The sequence below is a fragment of the Colias eurytheme genome, chromosome 24 (genome assembly GCF_061535395.1).
Source record: "Colias eurytheme isolate Ceu_HAF_F1 chromosome 24, ilColEury1 Martin Lab GWU primary, whole genome shotgun sequence".
NCBI classification, from domain to species: Eukaryota; Metazoa; Arthropoda; class Insecta; order Lepidoptera; family Pieridae; genus Colias; species Colias eurytheme.
Window position 1 is genome coordinate 5,414,535 of NC_143003.1, and position 24,409 is coordinate 5,438,943.

At 35.1% G+C, this 24,409-nt stretch overlaps 2 protein-coding genes across 2 annotated transcripts in view; one reads left to right on the top strand and one right to left on the bottom strand.

Moving 5' to 3' along the window:
• LOC149897979 (uncharacterized) overlaps positions 1 to 22,408 on the bottom strand; it is a 38,255-nt gene extending 15,847 nt beyond the window's left edge. The window contains exons 1-17 of the mRNA XM_090115697.1: positions 22,178 to 22,408; positions 18,833 to 19,007; positions 17,199 to 17,277; positions 14,332 to 14,463; positions 9,498 to 9,561; positions 9,157 to 9,290; positions 6,699 to 6,822; positions 6,040 to 6,204; positions 4,887 to 5,054; positions 4,047 to 4,196; positions 3,515 to 3,608; positions 3,244 to 3,308; positions 2,770 to 2,898; positions 2,241 to 2,384; positions 1,650 to 1,809; positions 770 to 1,332; positions 99 to 401 (exon numbers count right to left, since the gene is read on the bottom strand). Coding sequence (XP_089971823.1) covers positions 99 to 401; positions 770 to 1,332; positions 1,650 to 1,809; positions 2,241 to 2,384; positions 2,770 to 2,898; positions 3,244 to 3,308; positions 3,515 to 3,608; positions 4,047 to 4,196; positions 4,887 to 5,054; positions 6,040 to 6,204; positions 6,699 to 6,822; positions 9,157 to 9,290; positions 9,498 to 9,561; positions 14,332 to 14,463; positions 17,199 to 17,277; positions 18,833 to 19,007; positions 22,178 to 22,244 — 2,716 coding nt within the window. The 5' untranslated portion in view covers positions 22,245 to 22,408. The remainder of the gene's footprint in view (positions 1 to 98; positions 402 to 769; positions 1,333 to 1,649; positions 1,810 to 2,240; positions 2,385 to 2,769; positions 2,899 to 3,243; positions 3,309 to 3,514; positions 3,609 to 4,046; positions 4,197 to 4,886; positions 5,055 to 6,039; positions 6,205 to 6,698; positions 6,823 to 9,156; positions 9,291 to 9,497; positions 9,562 to 14,331; positions 14,464 to 17,198; positions 17,278 to 18,832; positions 19,008 to 22,177) is intronic.
• Positions 10,767 to 13,938, top strand: LOC149897980 (uncharacterized). Its single transcript, XM_090115847.1, has 2 exons — positions 10,767 to 11,631; positions 13,610 to 13,938. Exons 1-2 carry the CDS (start codon positions 10,777 to 10,779, stop codon positions 13,676 to 13,678), a joined length of 924 nt encoding a protein of 307 aa, XP_089971973.1. The 5' UTR covers positions 10,767 to 10,776; the 3' UTR covers positions 13,679 to 13,938.
• Positions 22,409 to 24,409: the final 2,001 nt, after the last annotated feature.

Below are 24,409 nucleotides of genomic sequence, written 5' to 3' on the forward strand. Positions count from 1 at the left end.
GCAAAGACAGAAAATATACAGAGATTCAATTAATAAGATATTTGTAATAACAATAAGTGTATTTGATGTTGATAATAATAAAATGTAAGATAACTCACTTCTAGTTGAAGAAGTTGGCGGTGCGACAGTGCTAGTTGTAGTTGAAGTCGAACTTGTGGGTGCTGGAGTCGTAGTCGAAGTTGTTGACGTAGTCGTTGAAGTTGTAGTAGAAGTAGTCGAAGTAGTCGATGGTGTTAATGTAGTCGAAGTCGAAGTCGATGTGATAATGAACACACAGATACCGGTGGACAAATCTCGACGGAATCCATAAGCACACTCACACAAATAACCACCCATAGTGTTTCTACATGTTTCAGTTAAACCTGAGCATGTGTGTCTGTTTGTTGCACATTCGTCGATGTCTATGGAATTAATGATTATTTAAGTTAATAATTAAAACTAGAAATTTCAAAACACTGTTAATAGTTAAGCGTTTGCATCTAACTACGGATTTTTTTTTAAACTTTGTTGATATTTGTAAGCCTGGGGTCACTCTAATTTGTTAAATGATTGTGTGCAAATAAATTATTTTTTTATTGGAATACCTAGTAGCAAAACAGGTAAGTAATTAAAATACAATATATTTAAAAAAAATAAGCGAAATTAATACACCTACTGTAAAGTAATAGTTATTTGAATATGTATTGTATTTGCAAATTTAACCTTTAAATTATCTTTGAAAAACTATAGATAAATGTGCAAACGTTATTAAATAAAAAGGATATCTTACCAAAACAAGCACCATATTCATCTAACTCAAACCCAGGCTGACAATCCGTTGGCTTGCCGTGAATTACAGTCCATTCATTCTTCGGCAAATCTTTAGTATTCACTTCTACAGACCCATCATCTTTTTTATCACCTTTCACTATGGCAGTTCCTTCACCAACATCTACATATACCATTTTAGGAGATGTAGGAGTTGGTTGTGTACTTTCTGCTACTTCATGTTTTTCTGTAGGTTTTATATCTGGGTAAGTGACAGGATATTCTGGTTCTTCTGGTATTTCTGGTTTCCTCGGTTCGTTGTCTGGATCAAAATGATATATATCTCTATCTGCTTCTTTTGGCTCTGTTTTAGTTACTTCAGTTGGTTGTGGCGTGTCTATTCGTTCTTCTTTCTTTGGTTCGTTAACGTCAATGTTATTATCGATTTCCGGTTCCTTTTCCGTTTTTGGGGGTTCAGGAGTTGTGCTGGTTGTGCTCGATGATACGGTAATTGTTGTTTGTTCTGGTTGAGGTGTTGTTGTTGTTTCTGCCTCGGTGTTATTTTTAGCACCTTCTATTTCATCGCTGTAAATAATTTTAAGTTTTTTTTTATGAAGCGAATAAATAATTAATTGATGCAGCTTCAAATTTAGATTTTTGGCTAGTTTTAATAGTATAGTTGATATAGTAAATTGGTGAATTTAAATAGAGAGGGAATTTAGAAACATCCTATCGAAGCTACTTTAAACATTCGATACGAAAATTAAAAAAAAATCGAGCTATAATATCCATTATTAAATGTTCACTTTTGGCAGGACAAGAATTTTTAATGTGATAACAAAATCTGTTTTGTAAATTAAGATTTTAGTGAAATTAAATCAGTTTTAAAATGAAACACTCACTCAGTATCATAATACTCGTATTCGTATTCCGCTTGTGGTCGTGGGGGTGGTGTGGTGGGGTGGGTTTTTTGACAACGGAAGGAGCCGGGTATATTGACGCAGTGGTACTCGGGGCCTGCGCGTGCGCAGTTGTGCGTGCCGATCGCACACTCGTCTATGTCTGTAGGTTTTGTATAAATGTATTTTATTAATTTTATTTCATAAAAGATGTAATAAATATTTGGGTTTCTTTTGGAATTTTACATTTTATGGGTTATCTAAAATCTTTTTTTTATATTTTTGAAAATTGGATAGTATGATCAATGATCATATTATCAAATTTTATATCTTACAACATAAGAAATAAAATTAAGATAAATTAGTTTTCTACTTGACAATGTATGAATATTCGTACTTAAGAAATTAAATATCGTACTTTCAATATTTCGATTGTTATTTGTGTTTATTAAAATAAAAATAATTATTAAGTTTTCAAGTACTAACTAACTTTTATTACTTGAAAACTTAATAATTATTTGACAATTATAAAAAACCAAATATACGTATAGTTTTATTCCATACAGAAAAGTAACCTAGTTATTATAAACTAACCTTCACAAGTACTAGTAGAGTGGTGGAGGATATACCCAGTACCACAGGAGATGAAACGTATACAGAGATAAGAGCCGACTGTGTTGTCGCAGCGCTGGGATTCCGGGATGCAAGTGTTTTGGTCGGTCGCACATTCGTTTATATCTGAAATTTTTATATGTGGACTTTTATTGTTATTGTGAATTTTTCAAATTCTACTGCAGGAGTTTAAGTAATCAATAAAAATAATAAACTAGGCTTTGGCTGCGTAACTGTATTAATTATCATAGTAGCCGTTAATGAAATAAAAGACAGCCTAGAAAAATATAGAAAAATAAAAAACATCAATAATCATAATAAAAAAAAAATCTTGTTAAAATTCGCTAATTGGGAAATGATTCCTCATGATATTTTAAATTTTGAAGCCATAAGTTCTACAACATATGCAACTACCTACAAAAATGAAAAAATAACAAGGCCCACATCCCCAAACACTATAAAAACATCCTAAATCATTAATCAAATTAAAAGTGCTAAAAAAAGAACTAACCAACACAAGCTCCAGTAGTATGGTCCAACTCGAAGCCCTCCTTACAAATGCACTCATGACTTGCATTTGTATTCAAACAATTCTGATACTGGTCGCATAAGTGCGTGCCTTCTGCACATTCGTCTATATCTGAAATGGTGGAAATCTATTTGAAATAGTCTAAGAATTAGTAGAATTAAAATTAATTCATTTTCAGTTGACTTCGTAATTTCCTTTAGGGAAATTCTCACTTGAAGTCTATATAGTAGGTACTTTTATAAATTTGATTCAGAAAGATATCTAGATGAATAGAGTAGTTCAAGTAATCAATAAATTTAAACCAAATTGGCTCAGTAACAATATTGGTAAATTACCATCAAATCAACTCATGTAATTCAGAAAATTTTACTTATGGCTAGCTTATTGTTATGAAATAGGAACCTAGATCAATTTCATCAAAAAGTTAAAATACTATATTATGTACAACGTTTTTACCTTCACATATTTTCGTATCTGGGTTCTCTCTCATACCATCTGGGCATGACGATTTGGCTGCTTTACTGAAAGTTTTAGAAATGCTGCGATTAATACATCTTATAACAAAATCAAATATTTTCACCTTAGTGATTCATAGTTACCTCCTAGTTTACTAGAGATATTCATATAATCAGATTTTAGGTACAATTATATAGTACCTATTTATTTGTTGGAAACATTGTATTGAGAATCAGGTTCTTTAATTTCAAGTAACAATTTAATATCATACCTATGTTTAGGTTTACAGTCATACTCTCCAGGCACGTTGACACAGATCTCATTCGGTTTGCAAATGTCTTCATTTTCTTCGCATTCATCGATATCTATAAAACAAACAAAAAATAAAGAAACCGAATCAATTCAAAACGAAAAACTCAAATCTGCTTGTTTTACATTTACTTGTGTTACATTTCAACAACTAAATCTTGAACTACCTATGTACATTTCATGGAGGAAGGATAATCACATCTTTTTGTCACATTCTTCAAAGGATTCACCAATTTTTGAAAAGAACAATAAAGGAACAATATACCTAATTTACAACAAAAGGGTTGAAAGTTTATAATTAAATAAATTAATCAGATATTCGTCTCTACCAGAAGTGTCTCTTCATATTATCTTCTTACTTAAAATATAAGCTACACATTCTGAACCTTTGTATTTTCTGTGGTTTTCTGATTTATGTGAGTGTTATTCATTTAGAAATTAAAAACCTTATAACAGTAGGGAATCTTCTCAATCCCGCTTATTTCATTACTCACCTTCACATTTATTAGTACTCCTATTACTCTTAAAGCCAGGCGGGCAATGCTGTGACCCTTTGTCCTGACAGTGGAAGGAACCGCGCGTGTTTATACAGAACTGCGATATCTTGTTACAGTCGTCTTTGTTCATTGCACATTCGTCTACGTCTGTAAGTTTTAGTTATGTGTAGGTATTTTCTTGGGTTAATATGATATGTGGATTGGATGTGCCATTCAAATTGATAATATTTGAAATGCTTTTAAAGATTCTGTATTCTTTGGGTTTTTGGTAATTGGACTGCTGGCCATCATAACATTAAATATAATATTATATTCTACTAGTTTAACGCCCGCGGCTTCGCCCGCACAGTCAAAGAAAAACCAGCATAGTTCCCGTTTCCGTGGGATTTCCGGGATTGCGTCATTTTCCCGGGATAAAAAGTAGCCTATGTCCTTTCTCGGGTATCAAAATATATCCATACCAAATTTCATGAAAATTGGTTCAGTAGTTTAGGCGTGATTGAGTAACATACAGACAGACAGAGTTACTTTCGCATTTATAATATTAGTAATTGATAGTTCGAGCAGCGTTTCTTGATTGAAATTACTTCGGAAAGAAAAAATTTAAAGTCTGTCTTTATCAAAATAAGCTGGTCAATATTAAATTCTTTTTTCTCAGTTATTTTTTTAACATTATTTTATTGTCCATAATATTGAAATTTATTTTTTAGCTACAATTTTAATTAATATATTTTTTGAGCATGTTTCTTATAATAATTCCCATGGTGAATAGGTGTTTTGGAGAGATTGCACTCGTTATTGCTAGCTCCCTTCATTAGTGTATAGTGTCATACATACCATCGCACTCCTCCTCCCTCCCCGCTCTGAAGCCGGGGGGACACCGCTCCTCCCGCCGCGGGAGGTTGGCGGGATCCCCCGGGGTACCCCCACAAGCATAGCCTCCGATCGTGTTCGTGCACAGGTAGGGGGGGCAGGGGGGGTTGGGTAGCTTGCACTCGTTTATATCTGGGAGGAGATAGAGACTTACGAGTCAGATAAAATGACAGATAAAGTATGGAAAACTCTCTCGCAAAATAATTTACTCATACGTCACAATGGTCATAAAAGCTCAATATCTCCAGATTGATATTATGGTAAACCGAATATATTTATTTATAATGTTACTAGCATTAAAATCAGTCCAGCTGTTTAATAAGAGCACAGTCAAACACACGCACAAGTTCTTATTCAACACTCGTAACTAAACTCGTAAGTCGTAAACAACAATTTTTTATAAAACTTGATGTTTCTGTTCACAACATTAATTCTATAAAATAATAATGTCAACCACAACAAAAACTATATCTTGATATAAAAGTTCAGGTATTAGACGTGTGAAATCTAGTTCTGAATGTTATATATGCACAGATTTTAAAGAGACTTTTACCTAGATATCGTATCATGTAATTACAAAATGTGAAAAATATGGTTAAATGAGTTCAATGTTTCAGGTGCACAATGGTTTAATTATACATAAGAAAAAAAAGATTATTCTACAATGATAATAGTCTGTAATGTAATGATTTGAATAAATGAAATACAATCTTGGAGTTCCACAAGGATCAAATGTAGGTCCTTAACTCTTTCATATTCTATTGTTAATAAAATTATTACCGTGTGTTTGTAACGTTTTCATGTATGTATCGCCAGGATGGGAATTTATTAAGGGTTATTGAATCCCCGTGCCCAAACTATTTGAATAAATCGTGGCAAAAGTGACAATATTATATATCAACTACAATTAAACACGAATTTACTAATTTCACATCAAAATAGTCAAAATCACCTGAAATTCAATTGAAATGCAACAATAAAAATATAACATAAGAGCTCTTATGCCCATCGTATGTTGATTAACAACCATTCAAAGTGTAAGGAATATCAAGATGTGTTTTATGGAATCTAAATCTGAATTATTACAAAAAAGTATAAATGAAAAAAAAACCCTTACCATCACAAGCATTATTAGCCAGGTTCCTGGTGAAACCACTCGGACACTGTCCCTTATCCTGGTTCTTGGAATGCTTCAAGGGAATACATTTGTATGAGCCGAGGATGTTGTGGCATTGCGTGTTTGGGAGACATACTGGAGGGTCTAGCGAGCATTCGTCGATATCTGGAAACCAAATCCTTTAATTAAATAAAGATAATATCAATAATTTGGTTCAAAACTGCAGGTAAAATTACGGAATAGAATAAGGAGAGATCGTTGGAAATAGTATTGTATAAACTAATAAAAACAACTAAAATTATTTCCGTTCACCTCATATTTTTGAAGTACATTACCAATATATTTTTTAGTTCTAACGAATCCAGGTAGACGTCGCCGTTCATACATTTTTCCTATCTTTTCCGATCCATATTTTTTGGATGCACTGTTATTATTTATCAACGCTAAACATTTTCCTCCATTCCTATTATTTCCGTTTGTTTAGTGATACAGTTAAGTATAGTGTAGTAATTGTTTTTTGCAGTTTTTCTGTCAAATCAACTACAACTCACCCTCGTATGCCTTCTCCATGATCTTCATCATCAAGTTTTTCCTTCTTGTTTCCATTCCTATTTAGTGTTTAGTTTAGATAAGCGTAATGTAATAATGTTTGTACTTACCCTCGCAAGACTTCCCGTCTTGCATGAGTTGATATCCGCGTCTGCAGGAGCACTTTACTTCGATGCCGTTGTCGTTACATTTGTGTTGGCACGGGTTGTGTGGCTTGCATCTGTTCTTTGTCACCTGTTTGATTATTTATATTTATCATATTATTTTTAAGTCAATTGTATGTCAAACGTGCTTTTAGTATTATTATAGTATTATTTTCAAAAAGATTGTATCATTTTAGTTTTTTGTTTCGTGATTGCATAACGGGCATGAGTGCTTTAATTACGTTTAAATTTTTATTGTTTTTAAATTCGGTAAAACTGTACATTATAGGGCGTGGAATTTGGGGGTAGTGGGGGGTGGAGGGAGGGGGGGTGGCTACTAGGAACTTCCCCTGTAAAGGGGGGGGCGCGAAAATTAATAATTTTCGAGATATTTACAAATTAAGTTTTGGTCCGCCTAAAGCAAAGGGGGCGCAAAGTAAGGACTTAGAAAATTTTTGATCTAAAGTGAAAATTGTATAGGAATCATAAAATACATAATTTTTATTGAAAACGCTAAAATAAGCATGTTTTATAAAAAAAAAACTTTTTCTCTAAAATTATTGATGATTGATGATAAAACCTAACCTAACCCTTTCCCTATCTCCTCATGTCTTTTTTATATTGTCTCAGACACTGCCTTAGCTCCGGCGCTACGGGAAGTGCAGCCCTTCCGCCCTTGCGTGACAAAGCACGGTCGCCCGTACTCCACTTCGCAGCTTCAGCTTATTGGTCGCCTTCGGCGACCAGCCTCAGCCGCTCCGCTCCGCACGGCTCCCGAGCTTTGTCACGGCGGGCGAGGGCTGCTCTCCCTCCGCGCCTCCGGCTTTTTACATACACTCTAGGGGTAGGGCAGACAAGACCACGTGGAATTCGGGGTTGACAGCTTCGGTTCTGTGGCAAGTCTTATGATAATGCAATGCTTATTTTAGCGTAACGTTTTTTAGCTAGATTCGGACTTTCGCAGCTTAATATTGAATACATAATATTCCATCATTGAAAAAATTTACATTTTACAATCCGTCATGTATCTTGGTAATTATCAAGTTTAGAGAAAAGTTGCCCCAACAAAACATGCTTTTATTAGCGTAATCTTTACGATAAAACAACACACGTAGGTATTTGATTTTTTTTTGCGCGTCGACGGAGCCCCGCTTCGCGGGGCTCCTATTTCTGTGTAGTTTTTTTTTTTAAAGAAACCTAACCTAACCTAACCTAACGGCTAACCTAACCTAAACTAGATTTTTTTTTGCGCGTCGACGGAGCCCCGCTTCGCGGGGCTCCTATTTCTGTGTAGTTTTTTTTTAAAGAAACCTAACCTAACGGCTAACCTAACCTAAACTAGATTTTTTTTTGCGCGTCGACGGAGCCCCGCTTCGCGGGGCTCCTATTTCTGTGTAGTTTTTTTTTTAAAGAAACCTAACCTAACGGCTAACCTAACCTAAACTAGATTTTTTTTTGCGCGTCGACGGAGCCCCGCTTCGCGGGGCTCCTATTTCTGTGTAGTTTTTTTTTAAGAAACCTAACCTAACCTAACCTAACCTAAAGGCTAACCTAACCTAACGAATTGAGGGTGAATATCTCCGCCATTTTTGATTTTAGAGAAAAGTTGTTCCTATAAAACATGCTTATATTAGCGTTATCTTTACGATAAAACAATAATAAATAGGTGTTAAAATGACACCAACTCCATCAAAAGTCCTGCGCCCCCTTTGCTTTAGTCCAACCCAACTAGCTCTAGTGTTAAAAGGTTATCTAGTAATCCGAATAATCGGACGATTAAATTATTTTATTCATCCGGTAATCGGACGACTAATTTATTTTATTCATCCGTTTAGGGGACGACTAGACACTTCGATTAATATTTTTGTTAAATTATAAATTGCGAATATTAATAATTTTATTTTATTTAATCTATTTTACAAAAACTATACTTAATAATAATTATTTTTAATGTTGTTGTTAAAAAATATACAAATTTCATAAATAAAATTTAAATTATAATATTTTTTTTGTTAGATAGAAATGTTTTACCTGAAATGAAACGCGTTTGACAATCGCTGTAGGTCAATTTGACACTGTCATAACAGTAAGTTCGCGTTTCAAAGATAAAATGGAGTAAAATGTTCCGATTTTCAAAAATTCGTGACTCAAAAACAAAAAGTTTTCGCGCTGTGAAATTTCAGATTTAGGTTCCATAGGACAATAGCTAACCACAAATAAAAATTACGACTCTCAACTCCACGCCCTATAATGTACAGTTTAGCCTTAAATTCTTAAACAGACTGTGTAAAACATGACTGTCCAATTATTTTTGTAACTATTTAACCCATAATTATTTTTTCCAAACTTCATACCATAATTATTATTTTTTCTATTTAATAACATGTATAACAAAACCAAAAATACTCCCATCTCACAATCTTACCTCTTTACAATTCTTTCCATCAGACATAAGCATGAACCCTGGATTGCATTCGCACTTATAAGACCCCGGTATCGGAATGCAATGGTGGGCACATAGCTCATTGGGAGCGTATTCTTCACAAACTGAATATACCTCTGAAAATAACAGAAAATAGTCAGAAAAGTTTATTGTACTGAGATTTAAAATAATGTTGTAAGACATTCTGGATCTTTCTATCCATTATTACACACCAACAAAAACTTTGTTTAACCTTATTGTTGTAGAAGGTACTTAAATGATTGTAATTTTGTAAATATGCAATTACAAAATATTTCATAAAATACTTTAACATAGTTTCTTACCCTCATCTTTGAAAACTGGTCGTGGGGCTGTAGGTCTTGGTGAAGAATCTTGCCTTGCTGAGTTCTGTAAGAAAATTATAAATTTGTAACATAAAATAATAACAGTAATGTGACGGTACCAGTTAAATATTTAGTAGTACGTGGTTATACTACCTACTTCAAGAGTCAATTAATAATCAAAGTAGTAGTTAAGCCAAACTGACCTTTATCATTATTGTAGTAGGCTTCATTGTTTAAAATTTATTTTAACATATAGATTGCAACTAAAATCCTACTTACAATCAACACAAATAAAGCCGTTTCAGAACCCTTCAACCTAATTCCGCTATAAAAACAAACAACCTGAAATGAACATGTTTATACATTTATACCTTTCAGCGGCTTCAATTTACCTTATAAACACTACATGTACATTGTACACGTACGCATTCAACGTTAGCAGCTGTTCAGCTTACGGCTTCATACATTTGGTTGTCCCCGCGCGCTTGCAAGGGTTAAACGCATTCGCACAGCTGTTACGTTATAAAAATAAAATCTGTGATTATGTCTTACAAAACTTTGGAAAATGTTATTCGTGAGTTGAATAAGACTGTGTTACGTCTGCAAGACAAAGTAACTTCACTAGAAACGCTTATACTAGAACAGAATTCGATCATAAAAGAATTTGTTGAAAGTAAAGAAATGAGAGATCCGACGGTACATTTGAGTTCGCCAAGTAAAAAGTGTGATGATGAAGAGGGTAACTCTAAGCTGCGGCCACTTCGCGATGCTCGTCTTCGTGCGCTTACGACTATCAACGTCGCGAAGCCCAAGGTGCGAGCAGGGAAGAAGATGTTACCGCTCGCATCTCCGTCCCCACCGAGCGGCACTGACGGCGAGATCGCCCCTACTACGTGTTCTACGCAAGTCACGCAGAACTCGCAAGACAAGTTCGTGGACGCGGATGGTTCGAACGACCGGAACGGAGACGGGGCTAACATGGAATGGGTCGACGTGAGGCGGCGTCGAGTTAGACGCGAGGCGAGAAATGTAGCTCGTGGTACGGCCGCGCCCGGTTCGACGTCATTGGAAGCGTCTGAACGTAAAAGTTATTTACATGTCTATTATTTAAAAAAAGGAACTACAGTCGAACAAATTCTAAAACATTTGTTATTTATTTGCCCAAATGATGAATGTTTGGTAGAACAGTTGAATTCGCGTGGTGACTATGCATCATTTAAGTTGACAGTTCCCACAAAAAATTTGGATACTTATATGTCGCCTATGCATTGGGCGGAGGATGTACACATTAAGCCTTGGCGTAGTGGATTTCGCAACCGAAAAACGACACAAAACCCCTAAATTAAAGAGTATTTGTACGTTAAAATCGCATTTTGTGAATGGGTGTGGATTTGGAAAATCCCAAATTAAGAAACAGTCTAGAAGTAAACCTTTCGAAATATTATACCAAAATGTAAGGGGCCTCCGAACGAAATTACAAGATTTCTACATTAGCGTATCTTCGATTTTGGTGGATTTATTCGCTATAACAGAAACTGGCTGCAGCGAGTCAATATCAGACGCGGAATTAGTTCCTCCCGGCTACAGTATTATACGTTGCGATCGCATGGACGGCCGCAAGCAGGGCGGAGCGTGTCTTGTGGCCGCACCGCGCTTCGAGCTGCGGAGTGTACCCGTGCCGTGTGACATAAACATCGCCGCTCGCGCATTCGAACTTGTTTGTGCTACAGTGTACTTGAAGAAAAGATATTTATTCACGGTTTGCGTAGTTTACATTCCGCCGAATAGTAATGAGTGCGAATATATGTTGTTATTTAAAACTATCGAAGGGTATTATAATAAATACAGTGATTTATTAGTGATCGGAGATTTCAACTTGTATTCATGTTCATTAAATATATTAAATTATTACGAGTACTTTTTTAGTTATTGTGGATTCTCCCAGTGCAACAAAGTAAGTAATATCAACAACCGACAGTTAGATTTAGTGTTGAGTTCATTGAGTGAAGGAAGTTTGGTTAGTGTATGTGAAGCGTCCGAACCGCTGGTGCCGGTGGACGCGTACCACCCGCCGCTGCTGGTGTCGGCGTGGCCGCGCGGCCCGCCCGCTGCCGCTCCTAACTCAGACACAGATGTGAGTACGAATACTTCCTTAGAGTGGAATTTTAATAAAGCCGATTTTGTTTTACTTTATTCTAAAATAGCACAAGTAGACTGGACGGATTTTTATAATTTAGGATTAGATATGAGCTTGAAGTATTTCTATAATGTTTTTAATTCAATTTTCGATTCCTGTGTGCCATTAAAGAAGAAAAATAAAGTATGTTCGAGATACATTTATCCTGAGTGGTACACAAAAGAAATAATTCGAGACATTAAAATTAAAGCAGCGCATCATAAACGTTTTAAGGCTAGTAAATCGCAAAAAGATTATGAAATATTCAGTAGGTATAGATCTAAGGTAAAATGTGCGATTGAAATGGCGTTAAACAGTTATCGTCGGCGAGTTGAAGCGAATTTAATAGAAGATCCCAAATCTTTTTGGAAGTTTATTAACAATAGTCGGGTAATTAAAAAATCTAAACATCTGGTTAGCGACGATGGCGAGGTGATGACTGCACAGCAAAGCGTGGATGCATTTTCTGAATATTTTAGGTCGGTTTATATTCAGCAAAAACCAAAGTTAGATGTAAACTTAGCGATAACGCAAGCAAATTGTTTAAACGGAGCAGTAAGAGTGCACATCGGGGAATTACAGCTTTGTGAAGTGCTGAAGGCGCTTAGTCAACTTAAGCCAAAGACATCTTCAGGTCCAGACCAGATACCGCCATATATATTGAAGGATTGCCGCATGGTGTTGGCAAAGCCCCTTCTCCATATATACAACTTATGCCTTAAAACAGCTGTTTTCCCAAACTGTTGGAAGATAAGTCGCGTCGTTCCAGTGCCCAAAGGGGGACGTGGTAACAGAGTGGATGAGTATAGGCCTGTTGCAATATTGCCCTCACCAGCGAAGGTTTTTGAGTCTGCGGTGCAAAAAAGCATATTGATACAGATACGATCGCACTTGTCAGACGCTCAACATGGCTTTAGATCCGAACGTAACACTGCTAGCAATCTACTTAGCTATATGGCGGATATTATACCCGTAGTCGACGGTGGCGGACAAGTCGATGCGGCCTACTTTGATTTCAAAAAAGCATTCGACCTGGTCAACAATGATGTGCTGATAAAAAAGTTAGCAGAATTTGGATTCACTCCGCATCTGTTAAACTTTATGGCTAATTATATGACGGATAGGCAGCAATACGTAAATTATGCTGGACATACATCAAAACCGTATTTTACCAGATCTGGTGTAGTTCAGGGCAGCAATTTGGGCCCCTTGGAGTTTATTTTGATGATAAATGATCTTCCAAAGGTAGTTCATTATGCGAAGTGCTTGCTTTTCGCTGATGACCTTAAACTATCATTGCCAATAAAAGATATAAGTGATTGTGAGAAACTTCAGAGCGATATTGATAGAGTTGTAGACTGGAGTAAAAATAATTTATTGCAGTTCAACACCTCAAAATGCATGATTATTACTTTCTCTAAAAGTACTCAAAACCAAACAAGGTATAACTACCACGTAGATGGGGCACAGATGTCGAGGGTAACTGAAGTTAAAGATCTTGGCGTTAATCTCAGTACTGACTTGAGTTATAGTAAGCACATAACTAATATTTGTAAGAAAGCTTTTAAAAACTTAGGGTTTATATTGCGGATGTCTCGAAATTTTTCGAATATTAGAGCTATTGTTAACTTATACAATACTCTAGTAAGAAGCCAGTTGGAATATAACTCCGTTATTTGGGGCCCGCATGAAATTAAATATAATCTCATGCTAGAGCGCATACAAAATAAATTCACTCGTTACCTTTACATGAGATTATACGGGGTTTATCCTTTCTATCCGCTTATGTATCCGACTTTATTCGTTTTGGGCATGGTGGGATATAACGAGCTGAGGGTTAGAAGGGACCTGGCGTTAATCTCGTACCTGTTCAGGATTTTTAGAGGTAGGATACATAATGCGGATATTTTGGGTAAAATGTATTTGTATGTACCAGATGGATACGCGGGGCGCCGGCGCCGGCCGCCGCTGCTGCTGGTGCCGTCCGCTCGCACCAACTTGCTAGGTCAGGCACCTATGACGCGTGCACTTCGTTCACTCAATGAAATAGCAATCAAAACGGATATATTTTGTTGCACTTGGGATGAATTCACGCGAGTAGCTTTATTTGTAATATGCTATAAAAAGTAATGTATTTAGTTTGTATGTAGTTATGTTATATATTTCTAATTTCGATGTAACCATGATGTAACCAATTAAATGTAAAACCACTATCGTATTGGGAAACTGTAATGTTAGTGTGTGTTTTCAATAAATAAATAAATAAATAAATAAATAAATAAATAAATTTTTGAAGTGAAACTTCTTTAGGCGCGTTATGAGTAAAATTTCAACGTCGCGTAATGGCAATACCGTCACATCATGGAGTAAAGCGACGATTTTGGTTTCGATATTGAATCTTGCCATAGAAGTTTCACTTCTGATACGTGTGCTCGGCACACACGCTATTTTTTAGTTTATACCTTTCAGTAGCTTCAGCTTACCTTGCAACACTACGCGTCCACAGCTACAGCTATTCAGCGCTTTATACATTTATAACTTTCAGCAGCTTCAGCTTATCTTACAACACTGTGAGTACGCGTCCGCCGCTGCTAGCTCTTCAGCGCTTAACGACCCTATACCTACACTTTTAGTTTATACCTTTCAGCAGCTTCTTACCTTACAACACTGGGAATACGCGTCCGCCGCTAGCAGCTGCTCAGCGCTTTTCCCGCTGATTGGGAGATTGCACGCGGACCCGCCGCGCGCTTTGCCGATCGATGTGCCGCCCATGCATTGGAGGCAACATTTCTGGAATGTCAACCTTATTATGTAGTAGTGAAGGTGCTTATTTGCTTGAGAATGTGTTTTATGTTGACAGTTTTTTATTTTTATTTTGTAAAACTTGGAATGAAGATACCACAGAGAAGATACTGATTAAAGGTACGTTCCATAACTTTGCAAAGCATAAAATTAATATTCTGAATCCCGAAACGTAAGTTTAGACTGGTTATTAAAAATCTACCCTACATAATATTTTGTGAATGACAGTTTGTAAGTATGTCTTCTAAGTTTCATTAAATTTGGAACTAGAAATCTCATTTCATACACCATATGAAATATTACCTATGTACATTTTCCGTACATAAAAATATGGACCTAATATTAAATACATGCATATTACGAGTTATGACGCACATTTAGCTAACAGTTAGATATTTACACAACTAATAATTTGTTGTATCAACATTAACAATTAATATACCAACAAACTAAATATGTGTGTCAACAAAAATATGAATTAGAATGTAACATGTACTGAAGGTATTTGAAAAATAATAATTTTATCGGAAATGTGAAGTGCTAGTGCAAATGCATGTACAGTTATTATAGGAATAATAAGTTTTAAGCAATGGATACTACCTAAATAGTGTACTTGCCCGGCAAACTTCTTTGCCAAAAAGTAGCGTGATGGGGGAAGTTTGCGCATCAAGTTTTAGTACATTTTTATTTGCGCAAGCTTCCCTCACCACGCTACTTTTTGGCCAAGAAGTTTGCCGGGCGCTATACTAATCATTGTAAATCTGGACTTGACCGTAATATAATACGAGATTTACGGAATAAGAATAAAAAAAAATCGGTTAAAAAGTGAACATCCGACGAACGAGCTTTGAGAATCGATTTATACAATGCCATCAGCCATGTGGTTTGTATTTTAATTAAATATTTATGCTTTTTACTCTCTTGCATAATATATTATCTTTCAAAGCATTTATATTCCATAAAAACTAGGTTTAAACTTTAAACTTTAATAAAAATCATGGTCAGATTTAAATACCTATATTTATAATTTCTATAAATAAAAGCATAATATTAATCCACAAACTATTTTATCAGAAACAAAGTGAAATTCCCGCAGTCTCATAAATGTTATCACTCTCTAAGATAACAGAATGCCTAATTACCTAGTTACCCAGTGTTTGGTTAAGTAATATTTTATGATAGTCCTGTATTAGGTATGTTAACTATGGTCTTGTGTCAACCAGTATCTGATATTATATTTTGTTGATGAATGCCCTAATTATTGTTATTTGAGTGGGTATTTATAAAACTTTTTATCAGTAACACGGTGATTAGTTTCAGGTAGCCAGATCAGCCCTGACTCGTCCGTGGACTGACGTCCGTGACTCAATGTAAATCTGCCTTTATATATTACTAGCGGACTAGCGGTACGCCCCGGCTTCGCCCGCGCAGCCAAAAAAAACCCGCATAGTACCTACCGTTCCCGTGGGATTTCCGGGATTGCGTCATTTTCCCGGGATAAAAAGTAGCCTATGTCCTTTCCCGGGTATCAAAATATCTCCATACCAAATTTCATGAAAATTGGTTACTGAACCAATTGTTTCCCTGTTTAGGCGTGATTGAGTAACAGACAGACAGACAGAGCTACTTTCGCATTTATAATATTAGTATATATTCCATATTATAATCACAGTATATTTAGGAATATTTCCGCTATTTGTTTAGTCATTATTAGGTGATATGGATAAACATCCAATTGAACTAATATGCTCTGAGTTTATTAGCGCAAATAGTCTAACTGGCAAATACACATGTAACTTCGCGTGCACTTAGACACACAATAATTGCTTTATTGTCATAGACATTAGATTTATCTTACTAAGAAAATCCGCATATATATCATAAAATAATTATTACGACATTTTAACTAATTTCATCAAACTAATTGATATAAAAGACGATACAGATTTAATTATGAAAAAGTGAAGTCCCGTGTCCCCTAGTGGGGTAAGGGGCAGATGCATTATTCATACATCTGTTTCACTGATCGATTTTCTTTAGGGACAAGTAGGTGATCAGCCTTCTGTGTCCTGCCAGACCGAGACATTTTTTTTTCTTCGTCTCCACCGGGAATCGAACCCAGGACCCCTCGGTTCTACGCTCACGCGTCAACCACTGTACCAAGGAGGCGGTCAAATTTAATTATGAGCTTATTGTTAAATTTATGATAATTTTTATTGCCTAGGCGTTAGACTTCAGGAAGAGACCTTTTGATAAGAGTCCGGAAACAGTCTCTCTTTACAAGCATGTAGTTTACATTTCATAACATGATTAATAATTACTCATGCAATATATGGACACATTGTCAACTACACAACTACTGTATCTATATTAAAGTCTTTTACTAACAAATATATTTTTTTAATGTATTGTCCGCTCGCATTTTGTAGAAATATTATAAGTTTTTTTTTATTACTCAACTAGCTTTCAGCCCGCGGCTTCGCCCGCTTTGTCTAAAACATAATAAATTATATACTAAAACCTTCCTCTTGAATCACTCTATGTATTAAAAAACCGCATACATAGGGACATAGGGACAGAGAAAGCGACTTTGTTTTAAATACTATGTAGTGATATATTGATCCTGAAAAACATTCATATAAAGTAGGTTAATACATTTAAAACCCTGCTAAAAATAAAAAGCAATAGGCAAATATGTGAAAAAAAAAACAATCATAGATTACCTTGGTAGAGTCTTGGGTTGATGCGCAAGAGTTTGTGGTAGTCGCAAGATCTACTCCAATTTCGCAGTCTTTCTTCTTTCTGTGAAATTATTTATGTATTATTTAGTACCCAATTATAATAATTAAAAATGTGACGGATTGAGCAACAGGACATCTGTACCTAAAGAATGTCCTGTAACTGATCACCTACTATAATTACCTAAAAAATAATTTATGATAAGTTGTTATCATCGATCTTATAAATCTCTTTAGAACAAAATCTCTATTGTTATAGTCTCAGAGAAATATCGCTTTTAAGCAGGTTGTTTCATATTGGGATTTTAACAAGAGATTCTTTGTATATTATAAATGACTAGCTGCACTCCGCGGTTTCACCCGAATGGCTCCGCTCCAGTTGGTTTTAGCGTGATGATATATTATAGCTTATAGACTTCCTCGATGAATGGGCTATCTGACACCGAAAGAATTTTTCAAATCGGACCAGTAGTTCCTGAGATTAGCGCGTTCAAACAAACTCCTCAGCTTTATAATGTACTAGCGGTCCGCCCCGGCTTCGCCCGTGGTACATGTTTACGTTTTCTCTACATAAAAACCATCCTCGTACTTCAAGGAATATAATAAAAAAAGAATTATCGAAATCGGTTCAGCCGTTCTCGAGTTATGCGCTTACCAACACATTTTGCGATTCATTTTTATATATAAGAAGATTAGTATAGATTTGACAAGAACCACTTAAAATTGGTCGTATTCATTTTTTGTTCAAAGATTCAAGTTTCATCCAGATAAGACAGCCTCATGATTTCAAGGACAGGAATTTTACACACAATGCTATTCATCATCACCAAATAAATAAATCGGTCGTGACCCACTTTAATCTATTTTAACTTTTCCTTATAAGTATGTATTAACACAAGTTTTAACGATACCCTCATATTGCTGACAGAATATTGAAATTTACCCAATAGAATTTAGAGATGAATTTAGCATGCACAGTTTCAATGTAATACATATAAATCAAATTGTTACATCTCAACGTGGGTGTTTACAAACCAAAATTGGTTATTACTAAGTCGGATACTAGGAATTTTATATTTAACTCAAATGTGTTGTAATTGATAGAGTTGGAAACATTTTACCACGCATTATTGTGCATGTGAGTAGAAAGCCATTCGCTATGAATTGAAAACATGCGTCGTTTTTGGAAACTCGGTTAAAAAGGTTCGTTTGAAAAGACATGTAACTATATTATATTTATTTTCATTATTAATTCATGTCATTTCATCAAAATATGCAGCGTACTTTTTGAAGTGAAAACTTCTTTAGGCGCGGCGTTGGGTATAAAATCTTAAACTCGCGTCAGGACACTTGGCCTGATCAAAAATGCGTAAGACGGATGTTTTTTTTTTTTAGCCCTTATATTCCATGCGTAAGACGGATACCATTCCAAAAATATATCAAACATGCTGAACGTTAATAATCAAGTTTTCACTTCTGCCGGCACTCCCGGAGTGCAACCCGTCTTTTTTTTTTAAATGTGGGGTTGTAATAGTATGAATAGCATACTAGCATACTACTGTAGGTACAAATTGATCGATACGAATCCATACAGATCGATCAACTTCGTATATACTTACTGAAAGTACTCCTTACAGCACTGGTCCATAGCGAAGATACAAAGAGTACCAAACGCGGAAGGCACATCAGGAGGTATGGAGGAGGAACAGTCCTCCGACGTGTGGTTCCTCGCGTACATGGTGCCTTGGTTGCAGCATAGCTGCGTGGTTTCTGACAGCTGGTCTGCTAACGATCCTGTTAAAGGTTATAATATTATTAGTACTTGTTTCGCTCTTATTTTGTAATTCTGTAATTTACTGAGCAATAAAGAATATTGCATTTATTCATTCAATATTGTTTCACAATCGATATCAGCATCACCAGCCCATTTATTATGTTCCCACTACTGGGACGCGGGCCTCTTATGGCCTATATCCTCGTATAGGCCATAATCCACCACGCTGGCCAAGTGCGGATTGGCAGATATCACATATGTCGGTTTTCTCAGGATCGATATAATATGGTGAAATTAACAAGGAAGAATGATGGCGAGTACCATAGTGCAACGTATTAAGTTGTATGTTAGGTACTTTAAATGTTTTGTGAACTCTTCCCCGGTATCATGATGTATTAAAGCAGAATTCTTTACAATGAGCAAAGAGCCACGCTGGAAACAATACTACTAAAAGACATCATGGTATTACCCTTGATCTATTATAAAAAATATATTGAACAATAACTGTTTTGAAAACTATACATATAGGGAAGCGAGATCTTGCCCATCTGTTACGAAGAATTCACACGGACTTATAAGCACAGACGGCAGAACACTTGTTAAGTTGTATATTTGACGATGGTATGTTTAAAGTTTATACTTTACAGCAGTTATAAGCATTTTACACATTTAACTACTTATTATAATTTTGACGTGACAACGTCTTATAATTCGATAGAGCACGCACGAAAAAACATGACTCATGCGGCGTTACCTCACTCTGAGGCGTTCCATGTCAGGCTTGAAGTGCAAGCGAGAGCGCCGAACGAGCGACAATGAAGCACAATCGGACGTTGTCACGTTCAAATATCTCGCTATATAGGCTCAGTCACAGATTAGAGAATAGTTACTTCGTGCTCAGTGGCGTGCTATGACTGTCGCCTATGTCCAGCAGTGCACAAATATAGGCTGATAATGATGATGATGATGATTAGCATAATATTATGTTTTTATCCAATTGTTAACTGTAGTATTTCTAATTCTTACGGATGTATCTTGTCGTACCTAAGATTTTGATGCAAAAATCAATTTTAGATAATTACATAATATTTTTTTGCAGAAAACAATATTATTTCCAGCTTATCCAGCGTGCGAACAAGCTGTTTATAAAATACTAGCCGCGCCCCGCGGTTTCACCCGCGTGGCTCGGCTCCTGTTGGTATTAGCGTGATGATATAATTATAAATTTATAACCTATAACTTCTATGCCTTCCTCGGTAAATGAGCTATCTAACACCGAAAGAATTTTTCAAATCGGATCGGAATCGGAACTACTAGTTCCTGAGATTAGCGCGTTCAAACAAACAAACAAACAAACTTTTCAGCTTTATAATATTAGTATAGATATCAAGTATAATACTGAAAAACACACCCTGTATTTAACAACGTCTCGTTATGGGCATCTTGTTATGTACTTTCAATTGACCACTTCAGATTTTATCACCAACTGGTTTCAGAGCCCTTGAAATTTCTCTCACAATGATTCATGGATGCAGTTAAGTGTTATAATTAATTCCGAGAAGTAATCTTGATAAGACCTTTTTAAGGGTTCACCAAAATAAACTTATCACATGACATGTGTCATATTTAACCGACGTGTACCCTTAAATACCGACAGGTTCTCAATCCGTAGCTTTTTTTAAATGTATGTACCTATTCAATACACGCCCTACTAATTTCACGCTCGTCAATTCGAGCTTACATAGCTGTCAAAGCTCTTTATAATGTAGCCATATATTTTTCAATTAAGTAATGCTTAAATTACACATTCCATCAATAGCCTAGGCTTTTTATAAAACGGCGAATTAACTGCCTATTTATCAGCCATTCAATGAAAGACTCAATTTATCTTAATCTACAACATTTAACTTGTTGATAACTTATAAAAGGCCGGTGTACACTGTTCCATATTTATAATGTAATGGTATATATACCTATAATTTATGTTTTTTAGGAAACACATGTGCATGTAATTTGTAATGTAAAAGACGATGTGCTAATTTAAAGAGAGGTCAGTAGACAAAATACATTTCAATATAAAAAAAATCATCTAGAACATAACTATTTAATATACATATTATTATTATAAATGATTTTATTACAGATAACCGTTTCAGTGGCAATTAAAATAAACGTCTGCGTAAGTTTCACTCACAGTTTCACAAAAGGTGACCTAGTTTACTGACCTAATTAAGAACACATACGTGTAATGAGATCTTAGCTCATTGTTCGTTTTAATGAATAATATCCTTGTTTGATAATATATTACTAACTTGTTTTTTGGTTGGTTTTGAAAACAATAAATGATTTCTTGAATCTGGCCGGGATTTTTACACACTTATTCGCTTCACCTGTATGTTTGTATGCAACCAACACCTTTAGATTCCCACTTTAAACGGTCAGGTTTAATTCAAACTTATCATTAATTATCAAGGATCGGTAACCATACTATCACTTCATGACTAACTTATTAAAGTTAGTTGTTAGTTAGTTAGTTGTTAGTTAAGTTGGTTAACTTATTAAAGCGTGTGTTTTTTTAGTTTTTCTTTACTGTATCAATTCTTTTGAATTAGTGTAGGACATTTTTATAGTATGTTTTCTAAATTATTTATTGACTTTAATGTCAATATAGATGAAAATGTATTGAACTAATTCTCATATTGTTTGTGAAATGTGTTGATAAAGTTATTAAGATGCAGTTGACTATTAAAATGTTTTAATGCATTCACGCTTGCTTATGTCATTTCTGTTATTTTTGTCTGCTAACATAGTTATTGTTTGTTAGTTGTTGATAAACAACTTTATGTTCAATGAATTATTAAAACATATAGATGTTTTAATAATTCATTCATATGAAGTCGGTTAAAAATCGTAGGAAAGTCAAAACTGTACAATTATTTTTTGTTAAACACTTGCGGTGTTACTCTATCATAGATACCGAAGCCAAAGTTATAGTTGTTCTTGCAAATGAATTTTTCGGAAAAACATTTTTTGAAATTACAGCTGCTTAATTTCATCCGCATTAATCTATCTATTTCGAATTAAAAATTAATACGTAGAAATTATTTTGGTATTTAACATGTAGAGAATGTACAGACAATTTCGCGAACTTAAACATAACTTAAAACTAACTTACATACAAATAACTTACCATCAACTGAATACGGATAAAAGCTTACAGCCACAACAAACGCTAGTAAATTCCACATAATCACCATTATAAATAAACAATTCTAACAGGATTCTATATCACGAACACTAATTTATCTGTTTATCTATCCATCTCACCAAAATCCATATGTGCGAAAGAGATGGTTAATTAATTGGGAATTAAAATAAGGAGTGATCCTTGATCGCGGTGCGCAGGAGTGTGCGCTGTGCGTACGCTACGCAATCTATTTCGGTCTTGTTCTTTGCCTCCAACTCTGCCATGGCAAAGATCATCTTGCATCACGTATAGATGTGGCATAGCTGTGTGGGACCATACTACAGAATAAATAAGTACCTACTCGTTTTCGTGACAAAATATTGAAGATTTAATTCATAATTCGGATATTTATTGAAGTGAAACTTCTTTAGGCGCGTTGAGAGTAATAAAATTTCGTTTTATTAAAATCTATAAGCTAATAGTAATTTATTATCAGTTTTGTAGTAAGTTAACGACACAAAAATGTTGAAAAAATTGTAATACCCGATTAGCATGTTCTATCATTCTATGGTATTGTTATATATACTTATCATTTACATCAAGTTTCATTACTAATACATTTTATTTGATTCAAGGCACGTACCTAAATCAAAGAAGAGGAATTCGATAAATTTACAATTTAACGAATTAACGAATTGTATCCTTAACTTTTTCGACAACAATTCGTTCAATCAGACTTCTATCGCGGGCCTTGAGCGCGAATCGAGAAATCCCGTAACGCAAAAACCTCACGCTCCCCACTCCGACGGACACGGAGGTGTGGCTTGAAAGTTGAAGGCATGCTATGCAATAGCTTTACCGCGGCAGTCCCCGAGTGCCACACGTCTTTTTTTGTTCATTAATCCATCAGTCCCCGGAATCACAGACACAATAGATAATCTATTGTGTCGCGCCCCGATCGGGGCGCTCGGTGGTTATTATACTGTAGTAATCGAAAACGAACGTGTTATATTATTTTGATTTACCCATATTCTTTTTCAAGGAACCCAATCACAACCCAATATAATAATATTGCCGCCTCTATCTTATAATAAAATTGCTCTACACTCTCCCTCCCACAAAATAATGAAGTATGCAAGTCGCGAGGCACAGGACAGTAATTTGTTTCCAGAGATTTTTAATTAAAATTCCTGTGATATGTCCAATCAAAATTTAATGAAAGGTACACGTTTCCGCAGGAAGATAAGGTTAGTTTAAATGTATTTTTGTTTAATTAGGTATATTTATGGTATATTTCTATTCTTTTTCAGACGCAGATCAAATCGTCGTCAAGATGTGTCATTTATATTTTTAACTATACAGGGTGTAATCGTTATGTGTGTAGAGGCGATTATTCCGTAGGTAACTATTGCAGTTATCAAAAAACTTTATACTGATATCGAAAGCCCTTTACCTTATGAGTAAAATGACAACAATCACTTTTTAAAAATAAAACGGAAAATATCCAAAAATTTTACACCAAAGACTCCCATACATAATATATGAAATTAATGTTAAGTTAATCTAAGTTACCCTCTATAGAGGGTTACTTAGATTAACACATAGGATAGGTTTTATCCCGGAAATCCCACTGGAATGGGAACGTATACAACTAGTATTATAATAATCGCAGACGGCAGAGTAAATAAACCAAGACATAGCTCCAAAGTTTCAATTTTGTAGAAATTTAATCCACGTTTTTTAACACACACTATGACAGCGCAATTACCTTATGTTTAAAAGACTTTAATTTCAAGCCTTATCAATACATAAGCTTTTATCATAATAAAACAAATAAAAGAGCCAATTCATGGAAAGGCGTGGAATGCGCGCCGTTTATTTGTGTCTGAGGCGAATCTTACGTTAGTACTTTGACCTACAAGGTTAGATAACAATAATATAAATAGTTATCGTATTTTCTAATAATTGTAGAAATGCATGCATGCACTATAACGGGCAAGTTAAACAATTTAATTTGTCCTTATACGTTTGGATATAAGGGTTATTTTATAGAAATTATATATTAGTTTTAAAAACGCGCTTGAATAAGGTAAGCTTGAGATTATTTATTGATATGATTATTGCATTGTAATCGTTCCTTGATATGTGTACAGGATCCTTATTATGTGTACAAAGTTTAAATTAAATCTGATGTCCCTTTAAATTGTAAAGAAGTTGGTAACATTAACACAAATG

Coding starts and splice junctions, on each gene's coding strand:
- LOC149897980 (XM_090115847.1), top strand. CDS start 10,777: ATGTACACATTAAGCCTTGGCGTAGTGGATTTCGCAACCGAAAAACGA. Junction 11,632..13,609: donor CTCCTAACTCAGACACAGAT/GTGAGTACGAAT, acceptor TGTATGTACCAG/ATGGATACGCGGGGCGCCGG.